Source organism: Vigna unguiculata, chromosome 7 (genome assembly GCF_037176805.1).
Source record: "Vigna unguiculata cultivar grain cowpea cultivar isolate G323 ecotype 2 chromosome 7, ASM3717680v1, whole genome shotgun sequence".
Classification (NCBI taxonomy): domain Eukaryota; kingdom Viridiplantae; phylum Streptophyta; class Magnoliopsida; order Fabales; family Fabaceae; genus Vigna; species Vigna unguiculata.
The window spans coordinates 32,257,122-32,280,014 of record NC_140798.1 but is presented as its reverse complement, the minus strand read 5'-3'; the positions used below and the strand labels follow the sequence as shown (position 1 = coordinate 32,280,014).

Here is a 22,893-nt window from a genome sequence, read left to right as displayed (position 1 = left end):
GGACTTCACATTCAGCCAATATAAAGGCTTGGGTGTTCATGTAGAAACTTGTTTACAATATGGCTTTCTTAGTAGGGTTTATAATATTTCCAGTAGTATAGTTTACACTACAGTTTCTGTAGAGTAGTTCTGAGTTTGGGAGAGCATTTGCGTTGGAGCTACTGGCTGTCTTAGAGTACAATGTGTGCAAAGACAAGCAAACTTCATTGTACTTGTAATTCTGAACCAGGTCTATACAATCCAATTCTGTTTTTCATGCAATTTTATTTTCCTTTGCATTTTTACAGATTTCTTACCTCTTGTCATTAATTTCTGAGTTTAAATCATTTCCCATTTCCTGTTTATATTTCAATGCATTACGTTCAAATTCAAGTTTTATTGATGAACATTTGGGTCTCACTCTTGCATTTAACTAGACTCAGCTACGGATTCATGCTGATGTTCTAGTGAGTATAGTGTGACCAATTAAATTCCAAGAAGTCAGAATTAACCCTTAGTTAGCATGAGTGAATCCTAGTGAACATTAATTCAATTTTGAAATTCTGGTTTAGACAGCTTTTATCTGTTTATGCTACTATCTTCATGTTGCTTTCTTTGATTTCCAGTTTTACATATGATTTACTTTCTGCAATTGCTTTCGAGTTTAATCCCACTTTCAACATTGCATTTTAATCATTTTAAACTTGTTCTGATAGTTAGTTTCCAGTTCAGTCTCAGATCTTTATTTTTTCCAGTTTTGGTAGTTATGTTTGTTACATCTTATGCCAATAGTTCTATCTTGGGTTTGAATGATGATTTTTAGTTTCTGTTCTTTACTTTCATTTCTAATCACTGTTTCATGATTGTTTCCATATTATATTCATGTCTATACATCTAATTAGAGTTCTAATTCTCATTTTCCTGTTCTTACCCTATAGTTAGGTTTCCTAGTTGGTTAATTTTAGTAGTTTTGGTCTGCACTCACTCTTTCTGTTAATTCTCAATTAAATTGTTCAGTTAGCTTTGTTTTAGACTTGTTTGCATATTTATATCATGTTTACATTCATAGCATAGCATAGAAATACATTTAGCATCACAGACCAAACTAGACCCTTTGCTGTTAATTTTCCTGCAATGATGATACACCCTGCATTGGCTGCCAAATCTGGTTTAGAGCGTGATTTTGTGGATTTTGAATAGTTAATATTTCTGTATTCATATCATGCATTATTTTAGTGATCTAAACTTGTTCCAATCATCTGCATTGTATAAATCACATTGTTAGTTCTTTTAGGCATTTTGTTGAATACATTGTGCATATTAGGGTTTCTTGTAAAATTTTCATCAAATAGTTTGGTAATTCATAGTTCTACATTGTTTTAGATTTTTTTATATGTTCATATCATGAATTCATGCATCACATATCATCTCAGGACCCATTTTATGCATATCACATCTGGTGTAAAAAATACTGATGAACTAGTTTAGCCCGTTTGCTGCCAAATATTGATTTGAAGTGTGAAATTGAGATTTCTGAGTGTTTTGACAGTTTTGAATACTTTCATTGCATTTTAACAGTCATTGAAATATGTTCCATGCATTAGTTTTGCATAAAACACAGTTTTGATTCTCACATGCATTTCATCAAAATCCTAGTTAAAGTTAGGTTTTCATTCAGTACTTTTGACAAATAGTTTTGGGTTTGACGTTTCTGCATTGTTTTAGATATATTTAAGACCCAGAGCATCCATTCATATTTCCGTGGTGTTTTACATATTCATTCATCATATTACATCATTCTATCATCATTCAAGTATTGATTTGAGCATGTTTCATCTTTGACCTGTCACGTAAACCTGTTACAGCTTTGCACCTCTGTTTGCGTTGCTTTTAGTTTTTTTTTTCGGAGTTTATTGCATTGTGTTAGAGTAGATAGCATCTTCTGTATTTTCCCCCAATATTTGTTTTAGTTTTCATGGATACCATAACACAATTTAGCTATTAAAGTTGGAGTTTCCTAGGATTGATACCTTGGTTGGCACTCTACTACATTGGAGGGGAAATTTAGGATTTTGTTTAATCTCTAAGTGATTAGGAGATTTAACGCTTAACATCATGAGTGCTGCTCCATCCATCAAGGATTGTTCATTCAGCACCTAGTCTTGCAGCAATGGAACACTCACAATTCTTTCAAGAGAAGGAGATGGATAGATATTAGATTGGTTTATTTGCCAAGGTTTACTTGGTAAGATGTGGAATGACTTGTGATTTTTATGACTTTACTTAAAATATTTACTGTAGTTTTACAATATATACATGTCATGCTTTGTCCAAGTTATTTTATGCTTCTTGCTGCAACCTAATGGTCTCAAAAGTGCTAGTATTAAGCAAAGTACTAGCTAGCGGCAACCTTGATGATTTTAGATTCTTTTCATCGATAGTTAAAACATAATTAGGGATGACAATTTGAGTTGGCCTCTCCCATTTTGGCTCGCAAATAACAAGTTGGGTTGGTCATCCTGCATAAAAAAATATGAATTAATTTGTATGATTTGTGGGTTTGTGAGGTTGTCTGCATGAGAATTTTAATCTTTATTTTTATATAATTAAATTAGTAGAAATAATAATTTTTATAAGTCTATTTTTTAGAAGAAGTAATATTCATAATTTTATAATTTTTAATTTTTAAGTAAGCTTATTGAAAATAGAAATAATTTCAAATTGAACCGAAACAAAGAAAGAAACGTGAATGAAAGAGATGCTTTTGGATAAATTGGATATGAATGAGCAAACTATTATTGGATGAATTAAAGAAGAAATGCAAATGAGCAAATTGCTTTAAAATAACACACATGACTTATTGTGTCGGTGTTCATGAATTTAAAGAAAGTGTAATTATTTAGTTCTTTATTTTTTTGGTTTGGTTCAATTTGGTCTTGTTATTTGTTGGTTCAATTTAGTCCTTAAATTATTTTAAAAGATTCAATTTGATCATATCCGTTAAGTTGAAGTTAACACCGTATCCGTACATGACACGTGTCAAGCCGTGAAATTTTAATTTTTTTTAATATTTTATTTTTTTAAAAAAATATATAAACTATCATGTGTCAAGTTATTGTCATGCCACATGGCAATTTATCATTGTGACATGTGGTCGTGGTAGTAGTTATTTTCAGTTTAGTCTGTTTAAATTTTTGGTTCAGTTTAATACTTATATTTTTTAAAACTATTCAATTTTAATTTCTCCAATTTAAGACCAAATTGGTAAATAAATTTAATTACAAATTGTACAGTATGGCCTACCGCCGGACCATTGGTTAGGCGGACCAAGGACCATCGGTCAGGTGGACCCTCATTTATGAAGACAACAGACAGGACGCACGACCCATCGGTCGTGCGACCACACCAAAATCTGGATCAATAATCAGGTTTAAAACGCAATTAGGCCATGATTAAGAAACCCTAATCACATGCCCAAACCAAAAACTATAAATAGAAGCCCAAGGTAGGTTGGTAAGCACCTTCAACTCGCATTTTATTACGGCATTTACTGCTACCTACCGATCGGTGTTAAACTGACTTAAGCATCGAAGTCTTTTAGACAGGTACCCCGATCGCCCGACCAGCCGAACGGGAGGAGAGTCGAGCTACGGAGGGAAATGCAGGACCTGGATGTTAACTGTGGGCGGATCCGAGAAGAGCTTGACTGGACGACCGAGCGGCAAGAGAAAGAACTATATAAGCTCGTTAAGAAAGACGTCAGACAAGAGGAAAAAAAAGGTAATTTAAGTGTTGATTGTAGGTGCTTGGTCCCTACACCCGAAACACAAATTATATATATATATATATATATATAATTTTTTTGAATTTATACATTAAATTATTATATCTAAATATTCAAATTATTTGATTTCTTAAACATATATAAAATTTGAAGTATAAAAACTTATAAGAATAAAAATGTAAAAGTTTAGGTTATATACTTTCCCGCAAATGTGCGAGTCAGCTACCCATCCACGTCATCCCTATGACCTTCTAATATTTTTCCATTCCTTTGGGAAATCTAATCTCTCTAATTTATATGATGCAGTTCAACGGCGGAGCTTCTAAAGGGCATGGGTCAGCCATGGCCCCCCCTTTTTTTTAATTTTTTATTATATTATATGTAATTTATAAATTTTTATTTTATTTTTTTAAAATTTTTAAATTATATGTAATTTATATTCATAATTGATGGTTATTAAATTAGGTGTCTTTTTTTTGTAATGCATAACATTTAATAATAATGAATAATAAAATATACAATCAAATATAATAAAGAATAAAAATATTTATTAAGATATATTTTATTTTCTTTTTTTATTGTCTTTTTGAATTTTCTCTTCCTCTCACATGTTTTCTTTTTATTTTTTAAAAGAAAAAATATTTAGACACAAATTCATTATTTTTTCTTTCGTTTGTTTCGTTTGTTCTCTTCCATTATTGAAAAAAAAAAAGGTAATTCTCCTGTCTCACTTGATTCTGAAATATTTGTTTAATAGTTAACATATTTTTTAATAGTTAATGTACTATGTGTTGTTTTATAACGGTTTTTAATTGTTGCTTGATTATCATACATTCTTTGTTAGGAACTCTCAATTTTTGATTAGATTGTGATGAAAACTAAAATAATAGATTCATTTTTGAAAGTCATAAAAGGGAAACTATTTGTGTAGATAAAAATAAGACAAATTCAACTTCTTTACAAATTCTGAAACATAATACTAATGATCATATCGTTCAACTAAATGATTCTTTTCTTAATGTTCAACAAATTAAAGGTGAAAATTTTCGTATTAATTCTTTGGAAAGATTTTCATATTTAAGTTGAAAAAAAAAATAGCTGAAAATTTTAGTTTTGATTTAATTATTGATAGTTCAAGAATTTGAAATAACAATACTCTACATATGTGTGATTTATTTTCTAAGTACAGTTATACTAAATTATGTATTAATTTTTATTTTATTAGTGGAAATAATTAAAAATATAAATTTTGAGTATATTATTTTGGCTCCCCCAAACTTATTAGCCAAGATCCGTCACTGATGCAGATGACTTCATTTTCTACATCACGATAATTTGCCATTGCTAGCTACCAACTGCTTTTCCATATTGATTTTACTGACTTTTTACTTATAGAGGGTTCTTCTGCCCCATGGGTGCCCCTCCTTAGGAGAGTTTGAAAAGTCTAAATTGCTCATTATTAAGTATTTTTGAATTGTGAAATTATAATGTTTAAATTGTACGATCCATCATATGTTTTGGATGGTATAATTTAATAAGATAGTATAAATATTAAATATTTTTGAATACATTTATGATTCTAAAAATATATCAGTTTAATTTGCGATATTTTATTGGACTATCTTAGTGGTGTCTGACACTAATTTGTACGGGCATGTATATATGATATAATCATTTTACAAAATAGATACTCTCATGGGAGAAAGATACGCAGAATATGTATTAAGGAACATAGATCTAAGAAAGCATTCCTTTCCAATCACTGCTTCCAGTAGCACTTACACTCTTAATTCAATAAAATTTTAGGTTATTGAAAAAGTCAAAAAAGCCATAACTTTTACCCTGAATATTAAATTGGAACATCAAGAGCACTATGAAAACTCCGTTGTTTTCAAAAGTTTATTAGGAGTATGACCTACTCCCATCAGAAACATAAACCTGACATCAACTCTAGTATATCACCAACACAGTGAAATTTGCTATGGCCAAAGTACAAACTATTCCCAAATAAAAAATTTCCAAAGTTGATAGCTAATGAATCCAAGGTGTCCAAAGTTATTATGAAGCAGTCACCCATCAGCCACTAAAGAAAGAAAGTAAAAAAGAAAAAGAATAAAGATCATAGAAGAATGGACTAGCATCTAATACTAAGGAGGAAAAAATATGCTTCAAGTAATTACAGCTTAGCACTTAAATTGCATAATCACATTACTAAGGAGGCTTTACAAGGTTACATCGCAATGGAAAATGAACCATATCTTATCTGCTGCATGCTTCAAGAAAAAATACACCTCAGAATTCCACCGCAACAGAAAATCTAGAACGCATTCATCATTTCTTCTACCTGCATTCAAATCATTCACGCAAGTTGTTCATATTTTAATCCACAAAACCAGCATCATTCACGGAATGATGAAAAAGAAAAGTTTTTAATCCCTATAATTGCGATCCTCAAACTTTAAACAAAAACATGAATTTAAGAACACAAGCCCTAACTAAAGCACAAATTTCAGAGAAAATAAAATAAAATAATACCTTGGATAAATCTGAATGGTTTTCCAGTGCCACCTACAAAATATTAGTAGAGGCACCATCAACAATCCTGGCCTATCAACTCCTCTATCGATTCAATAATCTGCCATCGTTATTCCCATTTTTAACTACAGGGCGAGGCAAGGGCAAGGGCGGCACCTCAGAAGGTACCTTAACATTAACCTTACCCTGTCCTGTGAAACTATTCAACTCCTCTTTTTTACACACAACATTATTATGATGTGTTCCCAAATTCCGAGCGTTAGAAACCTCAAGGGTGCCCTCGAGGCCAAGGCGCTTAATCTTGTCAAGAATGGAGCAATGGTCGAGAGCGTCCCGGGCCCTCTTTCTCGCAAGGGCAGCCTCGCGGACGGTTCGCTCAACTCGAGTCCGGGCGAGGGCGAGAGACTTAGATGCGGCGGCGGAGGCAACCTTGCAGGCGCAGAGGAGAATGAGGGCGCGGCGTTTGTCGAGTGGGGAGGTGGAATCGGAGAAGAAAGAGAAGTTTGGTTGAGAGCAAGGTGGACAGAGGAAGGGGGAGGGATGAGGAGGGGGAGGGAGACAGTCGAGGTGAGTGAGAGAGGAGCATTTGGTGCAGGACAGGAAACGGTGGGAGGAGGTGTTGGAGAGAGGGTAATCGAAGAATTGGAAGCAAGAGGGGCAGAAGGAGGAGGGGTGGAGGAGGAGGACGCAGGAGGTGCAGACGCGGCGGCTCATGCCGCGAATCCAGAGGCGGTGGAAGAGACTGTTGTCCTTGGAGGAACAGTGGGCGCATTCGAGATTGGAGATGGTGTCCGGCGGCGGAGGAGTGGGTTTGGTCTGGGGAAGGTTCATGACAATGGCTATTGGTTTTGAAAGTGAGGGTTTTAGGGTTTTGGAGGGGAATGGATGGAAGAGAATGGGAGAGAAGGAGGATGGAGAAGAGGAAAACTAAATTCATTTTATATTTTTATTACCTAGGCTATGCTTTGTGTAACTGAACCTTTTTATTTTTTTACGAAAATGATTTTTTTTTTTACACCAAGAATCATTTGATTTAAAAATAAAATGGTTATTAAGAAGTTAAGTTTTTATTTATACTTATATAAAAAGAAAATTATTTTTAGTAACTGTTCCATAATTTTTTGACGGGTACGTTTCAATACCAAGTCTATTTTTATTAATGTAAATTATTTTATTCTTTGAATTTTATGTCTATTCTTTTGCAATTAACTTTTAAAAATATATTTTTTTATAAATTTAATAATATTTTTATTTTAGTTAAAATTAAAATATTGATTTTTTATATTTTGATAATCAATCATAAAAATTGATATACATGTGTGAAAATATGGGTATTTCTATTAGTGTTTATAAAAGAAAAGAAATTAAAATATATAAAATAATGAATCTTAACTATGTAACAAATTTTTGAATGTGAAACTAACATGATTTTTTTATATTTTTATTCTTACCCTATTAAATTATAATATTAACGTATTGAAATCGTTCTATAATAATATGGACAAAATTTATATTCAACATTATATTTAATTAAATTTAGACTTTCATTTTAAAAATTTACACTTTATTAAATATATTGCATATCTCTCAAATAAAAGTTAGAAAAATATGAAAATCAACACGTTCTAGAATCATAAAATAATAATAATAATAAAATAATTATAATTATAATATAATCAATAACAACGTATCAGTTGAAATCATTATAATTATAATATAATCAATAATAACATATCAGTTGATTTTTTTTTCTCTCATGTCTATATATGTATCTTTTCAATATTCTCTGATTCTAAATTTGAAATATTATTTTGTTAATTTTTATCGAGATATTTTCAATAAGGTTGAGATTAAAATATCATTGATTTAATGTAATAACTTTTTTCAACCGTAAAACTTATGAAAGATATTTGTCTACTTGATTGCAAAATTGAAGGTGAGTTTTGTATTTGGCATTTTTATATTCAATAATGATTTAAAAATACTTCACAAAAAATTAAAATTATCTTATCCAAATAATTTAAAAAATAATAATTTAAAAAAAAGTAACCCAAATTCAATAAATTTAAATTTCTTCAAATGTACAATTCCTTATATATTCCTCTACTCTCACCATTAATAGCTCACTCAACCAATCACATTGTGCATGTTTTCAATAAGAGATTAAAACTACTTTAGACGCTTATGTAAATTACATTCAATGATTTTAAATTAATCCAATTTAAAAGCTTATGTAAATTACATTCAATGATTTTAAATTAATCCAATTTAACTCAACCAAAGAACAATCATGCAGAGAAGCCCCAAATGTACTATTTATTGACGTTGTATTTACAATCAGTGCAATTGGATGCAGAATCTATTTGGCCATCCCTAATTTTATGTTTGTCACACTTCCATCTCATTTATCCAGACTAAGGAGAGATTTCAAACAAGGAAAATCTAACTGGTCGAGATTACAGCATGAATTTAAACCAGTAAGTAAACCTTGTGCGAAAGAATTCTAAATACCATGAACTACCATGCTTATTGTACACCTAAAACTACAGTAATTCAAGTGCCTTTTTTCAGTCCCTTCAGAAGATCAGTTAGATGCATGTACAGACCCTTGTGCTACCGATCCTTGGCTGAAACTCTGTTGATAAAAGAAAAAAGAGGAAATATATTAGTTCATTGTCAATCCAATAGTGCTCTTTAAAGATTAGCAAATTCAGAATTCAGCACAACCATAACTGTAATGAAGGAAGAACTTACATATGGTTGTATCCAGCGCTATAGTTGCTCCTTGCAAGTAGACTTGTTATGACCAAGTCCCTTGCATCGGCTGCAATGGAGATGGCGCTTGACTACTTCTTGAGGTCCAAATCGCTTTGTAGCTGGTCGACCAGGGGGTCTTTTGGTGGGAGGAGGTGTTACCGTTACCACAAGCTGAGAATCTTTCGAAGCAGACAATTCCACATCTGAAATTGGATGCACAATCTCCGAGTATGTCAACCTGTAGCTCTCGGTTGTACAGTATCTGGAGCAATAATCATAAACACTTTGGCCAATGCCACCAATTACGGCAATGGCATGGCAACATGGCACACCAGTCAGTTGCCAGGCTTTACAACTACATTCCCATCTGTCAATATCAACCACCTCAGTTGTGTCCCCACAAACCTCATAGGTGCTACATGTTGATTGCAGAACTGAAAGTGAATGGTTTTTTTGGCTTTCTTTCTTAAGCTTATCTTCCATGGATGGACTCAACCTAGTTTCCCATTGATCCGAAGCCGTCTTTCTGGTAACTATCAACTCCATAATCTTACCCCTAATTACATCGACCATCTGTGTTATCGGCAACTCATCTGCATCAGCTACCCAACTGTAGAAGAGCTCCCCAAAGTTTGATGTCATGTGATTATATCTAGTACCCTGAAAAAATGAATTAGCCCAGTTCTGAGGTTCACTTTGAATAATCCAATTGTAGGCTTCTTCAGAAATCTTTTTAATGCTCTCCATCGAGTTGTGAAAACCTTCTGGTTTGGTGGAATAAGCAGCAGCATATAAATCCTCAATCATGAGTCGCTTTACCTCATGAGAAAACTGCCCTTTCAAGTCTCTAAAAAGTTGCTCAGTCAAGTATCGCAGGCAGTATGCATGAAATGAACCTTCAAATATCTCTGCAATTGAGGTTTTCAGCCCCTTCTCTCTGTCTGCGACAAACGTTATGGGACAAGATGTTGAAAGCACCGATTTGAGTTGAAGTAAGAACCAATGCCAGCTATCATCACATTCCGCATCATCAACAATGGCAAAGGCAACGGGATACACACCATCATCAGCATCTGCAGCAGTCGCTGCTAATAGTGTTCCTTGGTATTTTGATCTCAATGGAATGCTATCAAGGAAAATCAGTGGTCGGCAACCTTGTTGAAAGCCATGCAACAAAGCATGAAGTGATACAAAGAGACGGTCGAAGCTTGAGTCTTCCTTTGTTGTGCACATGGCAAGACTACCAGGATTAGCCTCCATTAATTTTTCACAGAAGAAAGGTAACTGACTATATGCCTCTTTATAAGAACCCTGAAGCTGCTCCTTAGCAATCTCTTTCCCACGCCATGCTTGAAAATAGTTCAGTTGAATTCCATATTCCTGTTTGATGTCATAGACAATGTCCTTAGGTTTGTAATCCGGAAAATCTTTCAACTTCTCCTTTATAATACTGGCCACCCAACTCCTAGTTGCTTGATGCCCTGTTGTTGCAAAAGCCCCATCACAGGTATGCGTTGAATTCATTTTCTTGATACATATCAATTGAGTGGTTGACAACCTTGATGCATGAATTCTCCAAGGACAACCATCTGCTTTGCATTTAACAGTTACTCGATGACTATCATTTTTCTTATATTTGAAAGCAAATTGATGAGCGATGGCATATTTACGCAAGGATTCTCGAAATTCATGTACACTACTGAACCTTTGACCCACCCCTGTTATAGTATTCTGCCACTGCTGTGCCCCCTTGGCATACTTCTCTTCGTTTGACGATTGAAGAGGGAGAGAGGGAGAAATTTCCGGTAGCATGTCCATATCCATATTTGTATCAATTTGATTTGTATCATGAACAACATCAAGCACAGGATCAACAATATGACTGTGACAAGCATTTAGTGGTGCTGGTGCTACTGTTTCAGACAAGGTTGTTCTGCTTGACCTAAAAGTCCAAGAATTCCAAAATTAAGCTCTAGAATGTTCTACAAAATAACAGATAGAGATATTATTAGTCCAGAAAGAAGGATAACTACCTACTGCCAGGCATGTTTGATACCTCAAGGGCAACTACCTCTTCAAAAAGGATATAAATATCAACAGTAGAAGAACTCCCATGAAATTTAATCATTCGTTTCAGATCCTTGTCATTAGATATAGTAATGAGAGTCTTCTTATTCCCTGGAAGGAAATACTTGATAGACATGCTATCAGTTCTAATATTAAACATTTCGGCCACTTCCACCTTGAACTCGTCAAACTTCATTTCATCATCAATGTCTATAGCATGAGCATCACCGCCTTTATATGACAAACAACCGTCTTTCTCAGTCAAAAACTTGCCTCCTGACTGACATATTGCAATGAGCTTCATGGCAGCCATGACCTACCACTGAAACAGAGAATTCTTATCATCAAGATGGCACATATAAAGAATGTTCCAGTAATAACAGCAACACAAAAAGAAAAGTAGGTGTGAAGAACTAATCAGTTCCATCTTTTTACTGATGATAGAAAAAAAGAAAAAACAGAAATTTCAATACTTTGAGGATTGTGAATGGCTAATTCAAATATCTATAGTACAAGATAACATTCCATTCCTTCAAGAATAAAGACACAATAAGGTTTCACTGCCCCTAATTGGAGACCCTAACCTGAAGAAGAACTTGCTGTTTTTCCATTTAAATTCAGAATAGGTATGATCATCAATCAAAGTGTAACCCTAAGATCAGAGGAAACACAAATGAAGAATATTACAAATATACCTGGCTGATTATTAGAGAAGGTGAATTAGGGTTTCTAATACGAAAGACGATGGATTACATGGAAGCACGGTTCTCTGAGGTTGGTGCGTGCAGCATCAGCGAGAGTGCTGTCACATTTAATTTCTCTTTGACAGTGAATGGGAAAAGTAGCAAAAGGAAAATCAAAATATGAATTTGTTGTTGTTTATTGAAAGCAATGTCATGTCCTACTCCTGCTCCCAAACAAATCTTCATGTAAAGCTTTTAGGGCTGGACGAAACTGGGCTTGCACAAACGTGTCCATCTACATTATAATCTCTCATCCTTCGATATTATGAACTCTCTTTTTTATCCTTTTAGATCGCATGAATAAGACGGTGTAACGTAACCCTAGAATTTTTGGTAAATTAAAAAAAAAAAAAACTTCTAAGAGGATTTTAGGCATAGTTCTCTAATATATTATTTTGGTTTATTTTGATAATTTTATTACTTTTTACTTCAATTTAATTTTTTAACTTAAAAAAGAATTTAATTTGGTTTTTTATTTAATGTAGTCATTTTCTAAAAAAGATTTAATTTGTCATTTCTAATTTAAGACTAAATTTATAATTAAGTTTAATTATTATTTATATGTATATATTAAAATATTTTTCTAAAATTTATACATCAAATATTTTATCTAAATGTAGAAGATTTGAGTATTTAGATAAAATGAAAATAAAATAATTTTAATATATAAATACAGTAATTTAACATATAAACTATAAAAAATTATTTTAATATACATATTTATAATTGAGTTTAGTTATTAATTTGGTCTAAAAGAAGATAAGACAAAATTGAATTATTTAAAAAAATTAAATAAAAAGTGATAAAGAGATAAATTCAATCTTTTTCAAATATTAAAAAATTAAATTAAACCAAAAAATAATAAAAATATCAAAATAAATCGAATTAATAAATTAAAGTACTATATTGTAACATCCCATTTAATTAAGTACGCGAAATTAAAGAAATGTTACGGGAAAGATAACATAAAAGCGCGGTCTGAGAGTTTTAAACTCAACTCCATACAATCCATGGCACACCATGATGCCCAAAAGAAACTAGAGGGAAAAGTTTACCAAGTACATAAATTTAAGGACGAACAAATATATGGGTCGTAACCCTAAATAAACTCATACGGAAATATAAACTGGTCCACGCGGACTAGGCAGCGGAATCTCCACCCCCTGTTGCCTACGGGTGTTCCTCGCATCTGCTCACACCAACAAGTTGATGATCATCACAAAAGAGAGTACCACACAGCAGATCACACAACAAAGAAAGTAGGGTAAGCTAGAGCACAAAATCATTTCATCAATGGAGTCAGATACATATTCACAGTCCATCACACATACATCACACCAACATGTTACGACCTTCCAAACAATACACTACGACTCGACTCGACTCATCCGGATACGTATAACTTGGTCGGATTCAGCGGACACTTGCACTTGTGGTGGATACCTCTGCTCACCCCCGAGCTGCTCACCCCCGAGCTATGTGTTACAAGTGTTATAATGAATCAATATTCCTTCACCACAAGGTTAGCCCTTAATGAATTTCGGGCCTCTTGCTACTCTCACCACAAGAGTCAGTCCGCTCTAGGTGAGACTAACTGACCCCTTAGAGTGTCAGGATGCGACCTTACCTTGAATCCTTACCTAATTATACAGATGGGGCATCACCATGGGCACCCACTAACAGGGGCCATGAAATTACGTCCCAACCACTGAAGCACGACCCTGAAAGTCTCACCTAGAGACCCCAAGGTATTACGCACTGACACAGACAAAACATGGTCACATAGTCAAATAGTATTCGTCATGCAATTATACATTCGTTATGTCAACCTTTCAAACCAATACCTTTCATGTTTCCAATTCCAACTCAATCCAACTCATCATAACCCATCCATGCACATAGGATTTCAACCCATCTCGTTATCATGCCTATTTAATAATAACCACCTCATTTATTTCACATGCTAAGTCCATACCAAACCCGTCATCTACAATTCATGAATCATGCCAAGCATACATAATATTCCATTACATACATGTTTCTCATCATAACATTCATTTCCAAAACCATTACTAATCATCCAAGAACAAACCAGCATCCAAACAGCACACTGTCTCGCCTAGCCCCTCACTCAGGCTGAAGGGTCTCGCTCAGGCGAGCCCCCTTCGCCTAGGCGAGGGCTCGATAAGCATCCAGAAACCAACGCGGGGTCTCGCCTAAGCGAGACCCCTCTCGCCTGGGCGAGACGCTCGCTCGCTCAAAAATACTGAGCGGGTCGCCTGGGCGACCTCTCGCGTAAAAGGGCTTGGGCGAGCCCCTGCCCATCTCGCCTAGGTGAGACTGGCTCGCTTGGGCGAGATTTGCAGGTCTCGCCACTGTTTTCCTGCAATAGTGACACCCACCATTCCAAACAACAGATCTATGCGTTCCAAACCAACATAGTATCATACCAACCACACAAAACTGAAACGACAACCAAACAACATGGAACAACAGAATATAAGAGAAGGGCCTTAGCTTCCCTACCTGGAAAAAAGCCAACAGTTGGGTTCCTAGTGCGAACAGGAAACGCAGCAGCTCCCAAGGCAACGTAGTGAACTGGAAAACACAAGGACAGAGTGGCACGGAGTACTTAGTACGACTCTAGAACTGAGATAAGAACAAGGAGGTGTGGGATGGGATACAACTTACATGGAACTAACTGGCTCGAACAAATGTGACTGAGCTTCAAGGTTGAACCCTAGCAGAGTGACGGTTGCGGCTCTAAGCACCAAAGGAGTGGGTTCTGAAAGTGCACAATGAAACAGTTAGGGCAGACTTAGGGTGATTTTATCCTTTGGGCCAGCCCTCCTTTAGGCCCAACAGCTTAACGGCAGCCCTTAGAACTTTAGGGCAGAAAATTGGGCTTTACATATATCACATTATTTTATTATCTTTCCAGAACATTAATATGCATGTATTTTTCTATACTATGATTTAGGTAATTTATTGTATCTATAACAATATATAAAGGGGATTTCCCTTTTTGTGTCTACTTTTCAAAATACTGATTTTACCCTTTAAATATAATAATTTATTAAATTTTTAAAAATTGACCGTTACTTTTACAAACTTTTATAGAATCAGATGTCTTTGCTTCTTCTCTTCTTCTTTATTTATCAATGGTTATTCTTTTATCTATTCTGATATATTTCACTTCATTTTTAATAAATATAATTTTAATTTATATATTAACTTAATAACATTATAATATTATCACCTACTAATATAATATCACGCATATTTAAAAAATACATACACACAGACACTGATAGCGCCTGTTACGCTAGTACTATTATTAAAACGTTATGGAGTCATAATCTCTTATCCTGTACTCTTCTACACAAAATTTTTAATTCATATACTCGAGACAGGAAAAAGTAAGTTATGTTTAAAAAGACAACTAATTTGATAAGTATTATTTATCGCACAAAGTAAATTATAACTATTATCGTATATTCAACATGTCAACTTAAAATTAAGGGTAAGTAAATTTGAATTCATTATATTATATTTAACATATTGATCAAGTAAACTAGAGTTAGTACTAAATTAAAATAAGATATTTGCAAATACGACTTTATTTGATTCAATCGGTTTAATTTATAAATTATAACGGTTCAGATCCCTTAATTGAAGAAATGTTAGGTCCAATAACTCAGTTTGTATAGTGAGAAATTCTATGCACAACACTGGAAAAATAGTTAGAATACAAACAGAGCATATGAGACAGAATAATTAACTATCAAACGCTTGAATTAGTATTCAAATATCATATTTAAAAATATTATTTTCATATTTAAAACCATTTGAGTAATTTATAAATTTGGCAGGGTGAAATGAGTTATATATTATAATTTAACTATATTTCTAAGTGATAAATGAAGGTTTACATGTAATTTTAGCATATCTTTTTGTTCATGTAAATTTTTCTACCAATATCTTGGTCAATCAATCACTTGCTTTTTTTTAGTGTTGAATCACAATTAGTATATGCCAGAGATATTACATATATCTTGATTTTAATTTTTAATGGAGATATAATATATTTAAATTCTCTTTCATTAGTATCAAATATTATGTATTATGATAATATTTTAGGTTGTACTTTTCCCTTTATATCATAAAATATTATACTCTATATATTTTATATTTATCGTACAAGTTTCTAATAGATCAATATGAAAAGTAAGACAACTATATGAGTTAGTTTTCATCAAACACTTGTAGCATATATTGTTCCTTCTCATGGCTTATACATGTCTAACACGGTATTAGAGTCATTACCTTCCCATCTCTGATATCTCAATATCTCAATCTAAATCTAATATGGTATCAGATGAAAACAAAAAAAAACCTTTTGCATTTACTCTTTTCTTGTTGATCTCTTGCTATGGCGAATCCTACTTCATCTTCTGGTTCATCGCCCTCCGCATGTTCTCGTTGACTTTATGTAGGTTCTCGTCGATTGATTTTCTCCAGGTTCTCATGACTTTCTTCGGGTTCTCGTCGACTTTCTACAAATTGTTGTCGACTTTCTCCATGTTCTCATTGACTTTCTCCATGTTCTCGCGACTTTCTCCAGGTTCTCGACTTCTCCAGGTTCTCGACTTCTTAAGATTCTCAACTTCTCAAGGTTTTAAACTTCTCAAAGGCTTTCAACTTCTCAAGGTTCTCGAATTTCTAGCTTCTTAAATTTTTCAACATTTTCAAATTTCTCAAGATTCTCAAATTTCTCAAAATTCTCAAGGTTCCCGCATTTCTCGAATTTCTCAAGGTTATCACATTTCTCGAATTTCTCAAGGTTCTCGCATCTCTTGAATTTCTCAAGGTTTTCGCATCTCTCAAATTTCTCAAGATTCTTGCATTTCTTGAATTTCTCAAAGTTCTCGCATTTCTCGAATTTCTCAAAATTTCGCATTTCTCGAATTTATCAAGTTTCTTGAATTTCTCAAGTTCTCGGTCTTCTCAAGTTCTCAATAATTTTCTTCATCTGATTACTTTCCAAATCTGATACTTTTAATTTGGGTCTTTATAAACTTCATGTCATCTCGAGAGGGGGTGTTAGAGATATTACATATCTCTTGGTTTTAATTTTATTGATGAAGATATAATAGATTTTATTCCTCTTTATTAGTATAAAAAATATTATGTATTATGATGATATCTTAGATTTTAAATTTTCTTTTATATCATTAGATATTATACTCTATATATTGAACACGTTTCTAATATATCAATATGACAAATAAGAAAACTCTCTGAGTTACTTTTCATCAAACAAACACCTGTTGTATATATTATTCCTTCTCATGACTTATACATATTTAATAGTATATAATGTTGAACCACAACTTAGTCATCTCTTCACTAATCTCATATTTAGTTCTGTTGGAGTGTCTTATTAAAATCACAGGTGTACTTTTATCTTCCAACTTCTTTCTCATACTCTTATCTTCAGATTTCGATTAAAATAGGGATGGGCAAATACTCTTATATGACTCATTAGTTATGTTTTAAACATTTTTTTTCATCTTTCATATAAATTATAATTTTATATATTTGTGTTATTTTCTATTGTTGTAAATGAGTTTTATTGATCTTCGAGACTAAGAAATAAGTGGTTTTATTTATTTTTTATATAGGTGTGTTATATTTTAACTTGCAGAATAAAAAGAAAAAAAACTAATAATTAAAGGGTGAAAGTTCAATTATATGAATATTAGTAATTAATCACTCTTAGTTTGAAAATAGTCTATGTTAAGGAGGCAAGTTCAAGTAGAATATACATATACTTATTGTTTTATATTTTAATTTCACAAAAGTCAGATTTATAAATAAATCTTTGTTAAGGTCATTTATCAAACACACTAATGTTTTAAGTATGTAAAGTTTTGATCTCTTATGTGATGTGATGGTCACAGATATAATTTGTGTATCTCACTTCAATATGTTCATGGATAAATACTTTCAATACTTTCGTCAAGTTATATATATTCTGAGATATTTGGAATAAATTTTCAAAACTTGAAACTATCTTAACAGAAGACAACATCTTAGCTCTTGATAGCAGGGGCCGGAGCTTTTTGGGGCAGGGAGGGTCCTGGCACCCAAAATTTTGAATTTTTTTTATTTTTATATATATATATATATATATATATATATATATATATATATATATATATATATAATATAAAAATATATTTAAAATTTATTAAAATTTTAAATTGTAGGTAATATATATTAGAAATTAATAAAAATTAAATTTTTTATTTTTTATTTTTTATTTAAACATAACATTTAATGTAAATATAAAATAAAATATAATAAAAAATAAAAATATTTAGGTTTAATTTTTTTTGTCTATGTTTTTATTTAAAAATTGACACTAAGATTAGGTTAATTATACCAATAAAGCAAATTATCCATATTAAGAGTCTCAATTTTAATGAAAATATCATTGATCTGTTTCGAAGAATTTAACGAAATTTATCGTAAAAGATCGAATTATATCAGTTTTTTTTCAAAAATCGGGATCAAATTGAGACTAAAAAAATTGGAAGACCAACTTAACATTTTTAAACCAAAATATGAATCAAAAGAGTAATTAAACCAAATATTTTTTAACATAATTTTTATTTTCCTTTTCATTGTCTTTTTAGTTTTTTCAGAGATTATAATAATCTCTCACTCTCATATGTCTTCTTTTTGTTTTTAAAGAAAAAAAGTTAGACATAAACTCATTCTATTTTTTATTTCATGAGCTTTTTGTATTTTTTTTTATGAATATAGAAAAAAATAGTGTATTATGTATTAATAAAATGAATATATTTTTCTTTTAATAATTACATGTCTCAATTTTTTATTAGATTATGATCAATTATTTTTTAGTATTATTTACAAAAAAATGTATATTGATAAATAATGAAAGAATAAATTAATCGTTTAAGAGGAATGAAAATGAAATTATTGACTAAAACAAAATAGATTCTACCTCTTCACATATTTTGAAGCATTATACTAATGATAAAAAATGTTCAGTTAAAGAAGTCATTTTTTGAAGCATTATACTAATGATTGAATCTAATGATCTCAAAATTATATTATTTTGGCTCCTCCGACGCTTTTGGTCAAGATCCACCACGACATGAGAGCCCACAATCCACTGCAGAGAGACTTTGATAGAATTTGATAAGAACACGTATCATAAGAGTTATGTGCTACATTAAATGACAATTTGTATGACATGCGAACACAACAATTGAAACAAAGAATAAAAGGAACTTGTTCTTATTTTAATTTTATAGTCTTTGACTTAATATTTAATGAGGTTAGACCTTTAAATTTTATAACTTGTTCTTAATATTTATTGTAATGTTATTGTCATTGACCAATATTTAATGAGATGGAACCTAGAAGTTTTATAAGTTGATTGTGAATTTTGGTGAAAAAAGGTTTTATTCTAAAGAGATATGATCAAAAATCAAATGAAGGCTCACCAATAAATGATGATATAATGCTTAAGTTAATAAAAAAGTAATAAAGTAAAGTTTTGGAGAGTAAAAGAGTTAACTAGTTCAAGTGTTATTTTGTGTGATAAAAATGTTATAGTATAAACATTACGTGCTCTCCTTTTAAAATAAAAAGGATATGATGAACATAAAATAATTATATATTTGAAAGATGATTTGAATATAAGAAGACATTGAATTGTTGTTCTATATATATCGTTAAAGATATCATATATCCTTTAGTTTTAATTTTATTGTCAAAAATATCATATATTTTATTCTTAATATAATAAAAATATATAATATCTCTAATAATAGATTTAAAATTAGGGATATATAATAGTTCCAACTTATATCGTTTATAGTTATCGACTAATCTTGTTAATAATAACTCATTTCCAATGTAATTAAATAATATGTCAAGATATTCATATATATATATATATATATATATATATATATATAAAAGTTTCCAAAGTTCAAAATGTGGTAATATCTTCGTTTAATTGAGTAGACAATTTAATTCCTCTATTTTATGAAATGAATAAGCTTTGATAACTTCAAACATTAATTATAATAAATATCTTTGTTCAATTCAAATTCCAACAAATAATATTATATATTATATATAAATTACATAAAAAAAGATAGCTAATTTATTAAATATTATCTTTTATATACTTACCAACTTATTTGTTGTTAAAACTAATTTATGAGATATTTGAGTTACATGTTGAGTATATCAAACGTGGTTGGATGCAAAGTCTTTCATGTTCAAAATCTGAATAAAATTAATATGTAGTTAAGTAGATAACTTTTGTTGAATATAGATCTCAAATTTCTTTTATGACTATGAAAGAGTTTTAATAAATTTTGAAAATTATTGTGCTACAACACAACACAAAGTTAGAGCTTATATTGAATGAATTTGATAGTACGTGTGAAAACCAGAAAATAATACAAGAAACAAGTGTTTAATTGTTTTTTTTTTTTTAATTTTCACACATTTTAGTGGTATAGTTTGCCTAGTCACTCTCAAATTTTTGGTTTCAATTTTTTTTTCTTCTTCACAACCATTAACAATATAAAATATTAAGAAAAGAGATTAAATATTTTTATATTGTTTTGTCTTATCACATAGACTACATCAAGTTCTTGACCAACTAGTCAAGATCTACTAAATAAGCTATATTGTGAACAACAAATAAATATTTTTTTACCGAACCACTTCTGACTCAATCAAGTATTTTTCAATAAGCCACTCATAAGTTAATTGAGTATTCTTTCAGCTCCTAGTCACTCTTGATTGATCATGTTTAAGTTTCTTTTATTCAACAAGCCATGTATGTCTTAACTAGGTATTCTTCTTACAAATCACTCCTATCTTATACAAACACAAAATTTGAGTGATCAACAAAAGTTTTAGCTTAATAGAGAGGGTTGCATATTTTGACATATACAATCATTAAGCTCTCTCAACTAGTTTATGGGGTTGAAAATAAACAATGTTCTTGTAAAGTTTTTAAGGCAAGGAAGAAAAATTTAATATAATTTTAACACTTGTAGATAATAACACTTCTTTTTATCTTTTTCTTCAAAAATAGTCTTTATATAGGCTTGAGAAGAAGTGATTATTGTAAACCCATTTCTGTTTGAGTAGTTTTGAAATCACTTGAATTTCTTAACGTAACTAAATATGCTCCATGCAACATTCATTCCTCTTCCATTTTTTACACAACTTTTATAATGACTGACAATAGATATCTCCCTAGGTTGTAGAGTTGGATAAGAGTTGACATATGTTTATATCCAATAAAGTTGGCAAAGATTTAAAATTTAGCTCAAATCCCAATAGATATTTGAATAAAATTTGAACTTGTGCATGAATCTCTCGACAACGAATGGTGAAGACATTATATGCAATACATAATTAAACTTTATAATACTTTAGAATACAATTTCTAATTAATGAATTTACACATGATGAGTATTCTAATTTATATTTCAATTTAAACTTATTCAACTAATTCATTATGTGTAGCGAAATTCATAATGCAACCCATGATACATCTATAAAATTTTACAAATTTTACCATATGAAGGGGAAAACACAAAAATCCCTAAATTTCATAATTTAGGATTATATTAATTTGGAGAAAATATAATTAGGGTTCATGCCAATTTCATAAAAGAATCCCAAAATCATAATTAGGATTCATACTAATTTGGAAGAAATATCGTAATAGGAGAATTATAAATCTAACATACATAAATCATAATATAATACTAATCTTGATTCATGAGAAATAGTGTGATAATGTGTTTTTCAATATCTTTATTCTTCGTATCTTGATTTATCTTTTTACCTTTTTTTTCCTTTTCTGATTGTCTTACTTTTTCTATGACTTACATAAAGAACTTTATGGTCCTAATCAGGGATGTCAACGGGACGGGTACGGTACAGGTAGTAGCTCCTTCGTACCATACATGCTGGATAAATATCTACCATGTACCTGTACCCATATCTGTGCAGGTATCCGTTATGCGGGTACCCGCATATTTTCTTAATATCCACGGATATCTGCGGGTATTTACAAAAAAAAAATTTAATATTTAACAAAAAATTTTAACTAAAAATTCAAATAAAAGTACAATGCATAACATTTATAAATTTCAAATAAAGTGCAAATAATCCATTTAAATAGTGTTGAATGTGACAGTTTACAAATAAATAGAGATTTTTTAAAATCAATTGATAAAAAATAACCTATTCAAAATAAATGTGTTAATATTTTAATCATTTTTTTTTAATTTAATTGAGAGTGTAACGGGTACGAGTATCCACGGGTAGAGATACTATGATAACCGTACGCGCTCCCGTTAACAAGCGGGTATAAATAATATCCGTACCCGTTACACGTAGGTATCTGTTTTTAATATCTATTTCTTATCCGTTACGAGTTTTATTCACGAATATCAAGTACAAATTTTTTTGACATTCCTAGTTCTAATCCATTTTATTAACCAACCTCCATCAAATTGGTTTTTATTTTATTTTTTAAACAATAAAGATAAATATGTATACATAAATATGACAAATTTTTTTAAATTTATTATAAATAATATAATAATATATACACATAATTTTAAAATATATAAAAAATAAAATAAAAATTTGTTGGAGGGAGTCATGGTTCCTATGTCATAGAGAAGTCTATTACATTACATATTAAGAAAAGAATATACTATCAAAATTACTACATTACCTATTCTCTTTTATTGACACATGTCATAAAAATTAGTTTTTTCGTCATTTTAAATCTCTGGTACAAAAGGATGCGGGTTCAAATCCTACAAAAGTCAATTTGTTTTTGTTTTTCATTTATTTATGATTTCAACTATAATATTAATTATAAATAAGATTATTATTTGTAATATTTTTATAAGTATTAGTATTTCTAATTATTAATAATATTAT

At 31.0% G+C, this 22,893-nt stretch overlaps 2 protein-coding genes across 3 annotated transcripts; both read right to left on the bottom strand.

Moving 5' to 3' along the window:
* Window positions 1-5,885: 5,885 nt before the first annotated feature.
* Window positions 5,886-7,226, bottom strand: LOC114190581 (uncharacterized). Its single transcript, XM_028079527.2, has 2 exons — window positions 6,299-7,226; window positions 5,886-6,107 (listed from the first exon to the last, which is right to left on the bottom strand). Exon 1 carries the CDS (start codon window positions 7,127-7,129, stop codon window positions 6,383-6,385), a length of 747 nt encoding a protein of 248 aa, XP_027935328.2. The 5' UTR covers window positions 7,130-7,226; the 3' UTR covers window positions 5,886-6,107; window positions 6,299-6,382.
* A 1,363-nt stretch (window positions 7,227-8,589) lies between these two features.
* On the bottom strand, window positions 8,590-12,123 carry LOC114191763 (uncharacterized). 2 transcript variants are annotated; one of them, XM_085675378.1, is made up of 4 exons: window positions 11,707-12,123; window positions 11,089-11,444; window positions 9,053-10,997; window positions 8,590-8,933 (listed from the first exon to the last, which is right to left on the bottom strand). In XM_085675378.1, exons 2-3 carry the CDS (start codon window positions 11,433-11,435, stop codon window positions 9,071-9,073), a joined length of 2,274 nt encoding a protein of 757 aa, XP_085531504.1. In that variant the 5' UTR covers window positions 11,436-11,444; window positions 11,707-12,123; the 3' UTR covers window positions 8,590-8,933; window positions 9,053-9,070. The 2 variants fall into 2 exon arrangements, with proteins under 2 accessions (XP_085531504.1, XP_027936945.2); XM_028081144.2 differs by having other exon boundaries at window positions 11,818-12,123.
* Window positions 12,124-22,893: the final 10,770 nt, after the last annotated feature.

Coding starts and splice junctions, on each gene's coding strand:
- LOC114191763 (XM_085675378.1), bottom strand. CDS start 11,435: ATGGCTGCCATGAAGCTCATTGCAATATGTCAGTCAGGAGGCAAGTTT. Junction 10,998..11,088: donor TCAAACATGCCTGGCAGTAG/GTAGTTATCCTT, acceptor TTGGACTTTTAG/GTCAAGCAGAACAACCTTGT.
- LOC114190581 (XM_028079527.2), bottom strand. CDS start 7,129: ATGAACCTTCCCCAGACCAAACCCACTCCTCCGCCGCCGGACACCATC.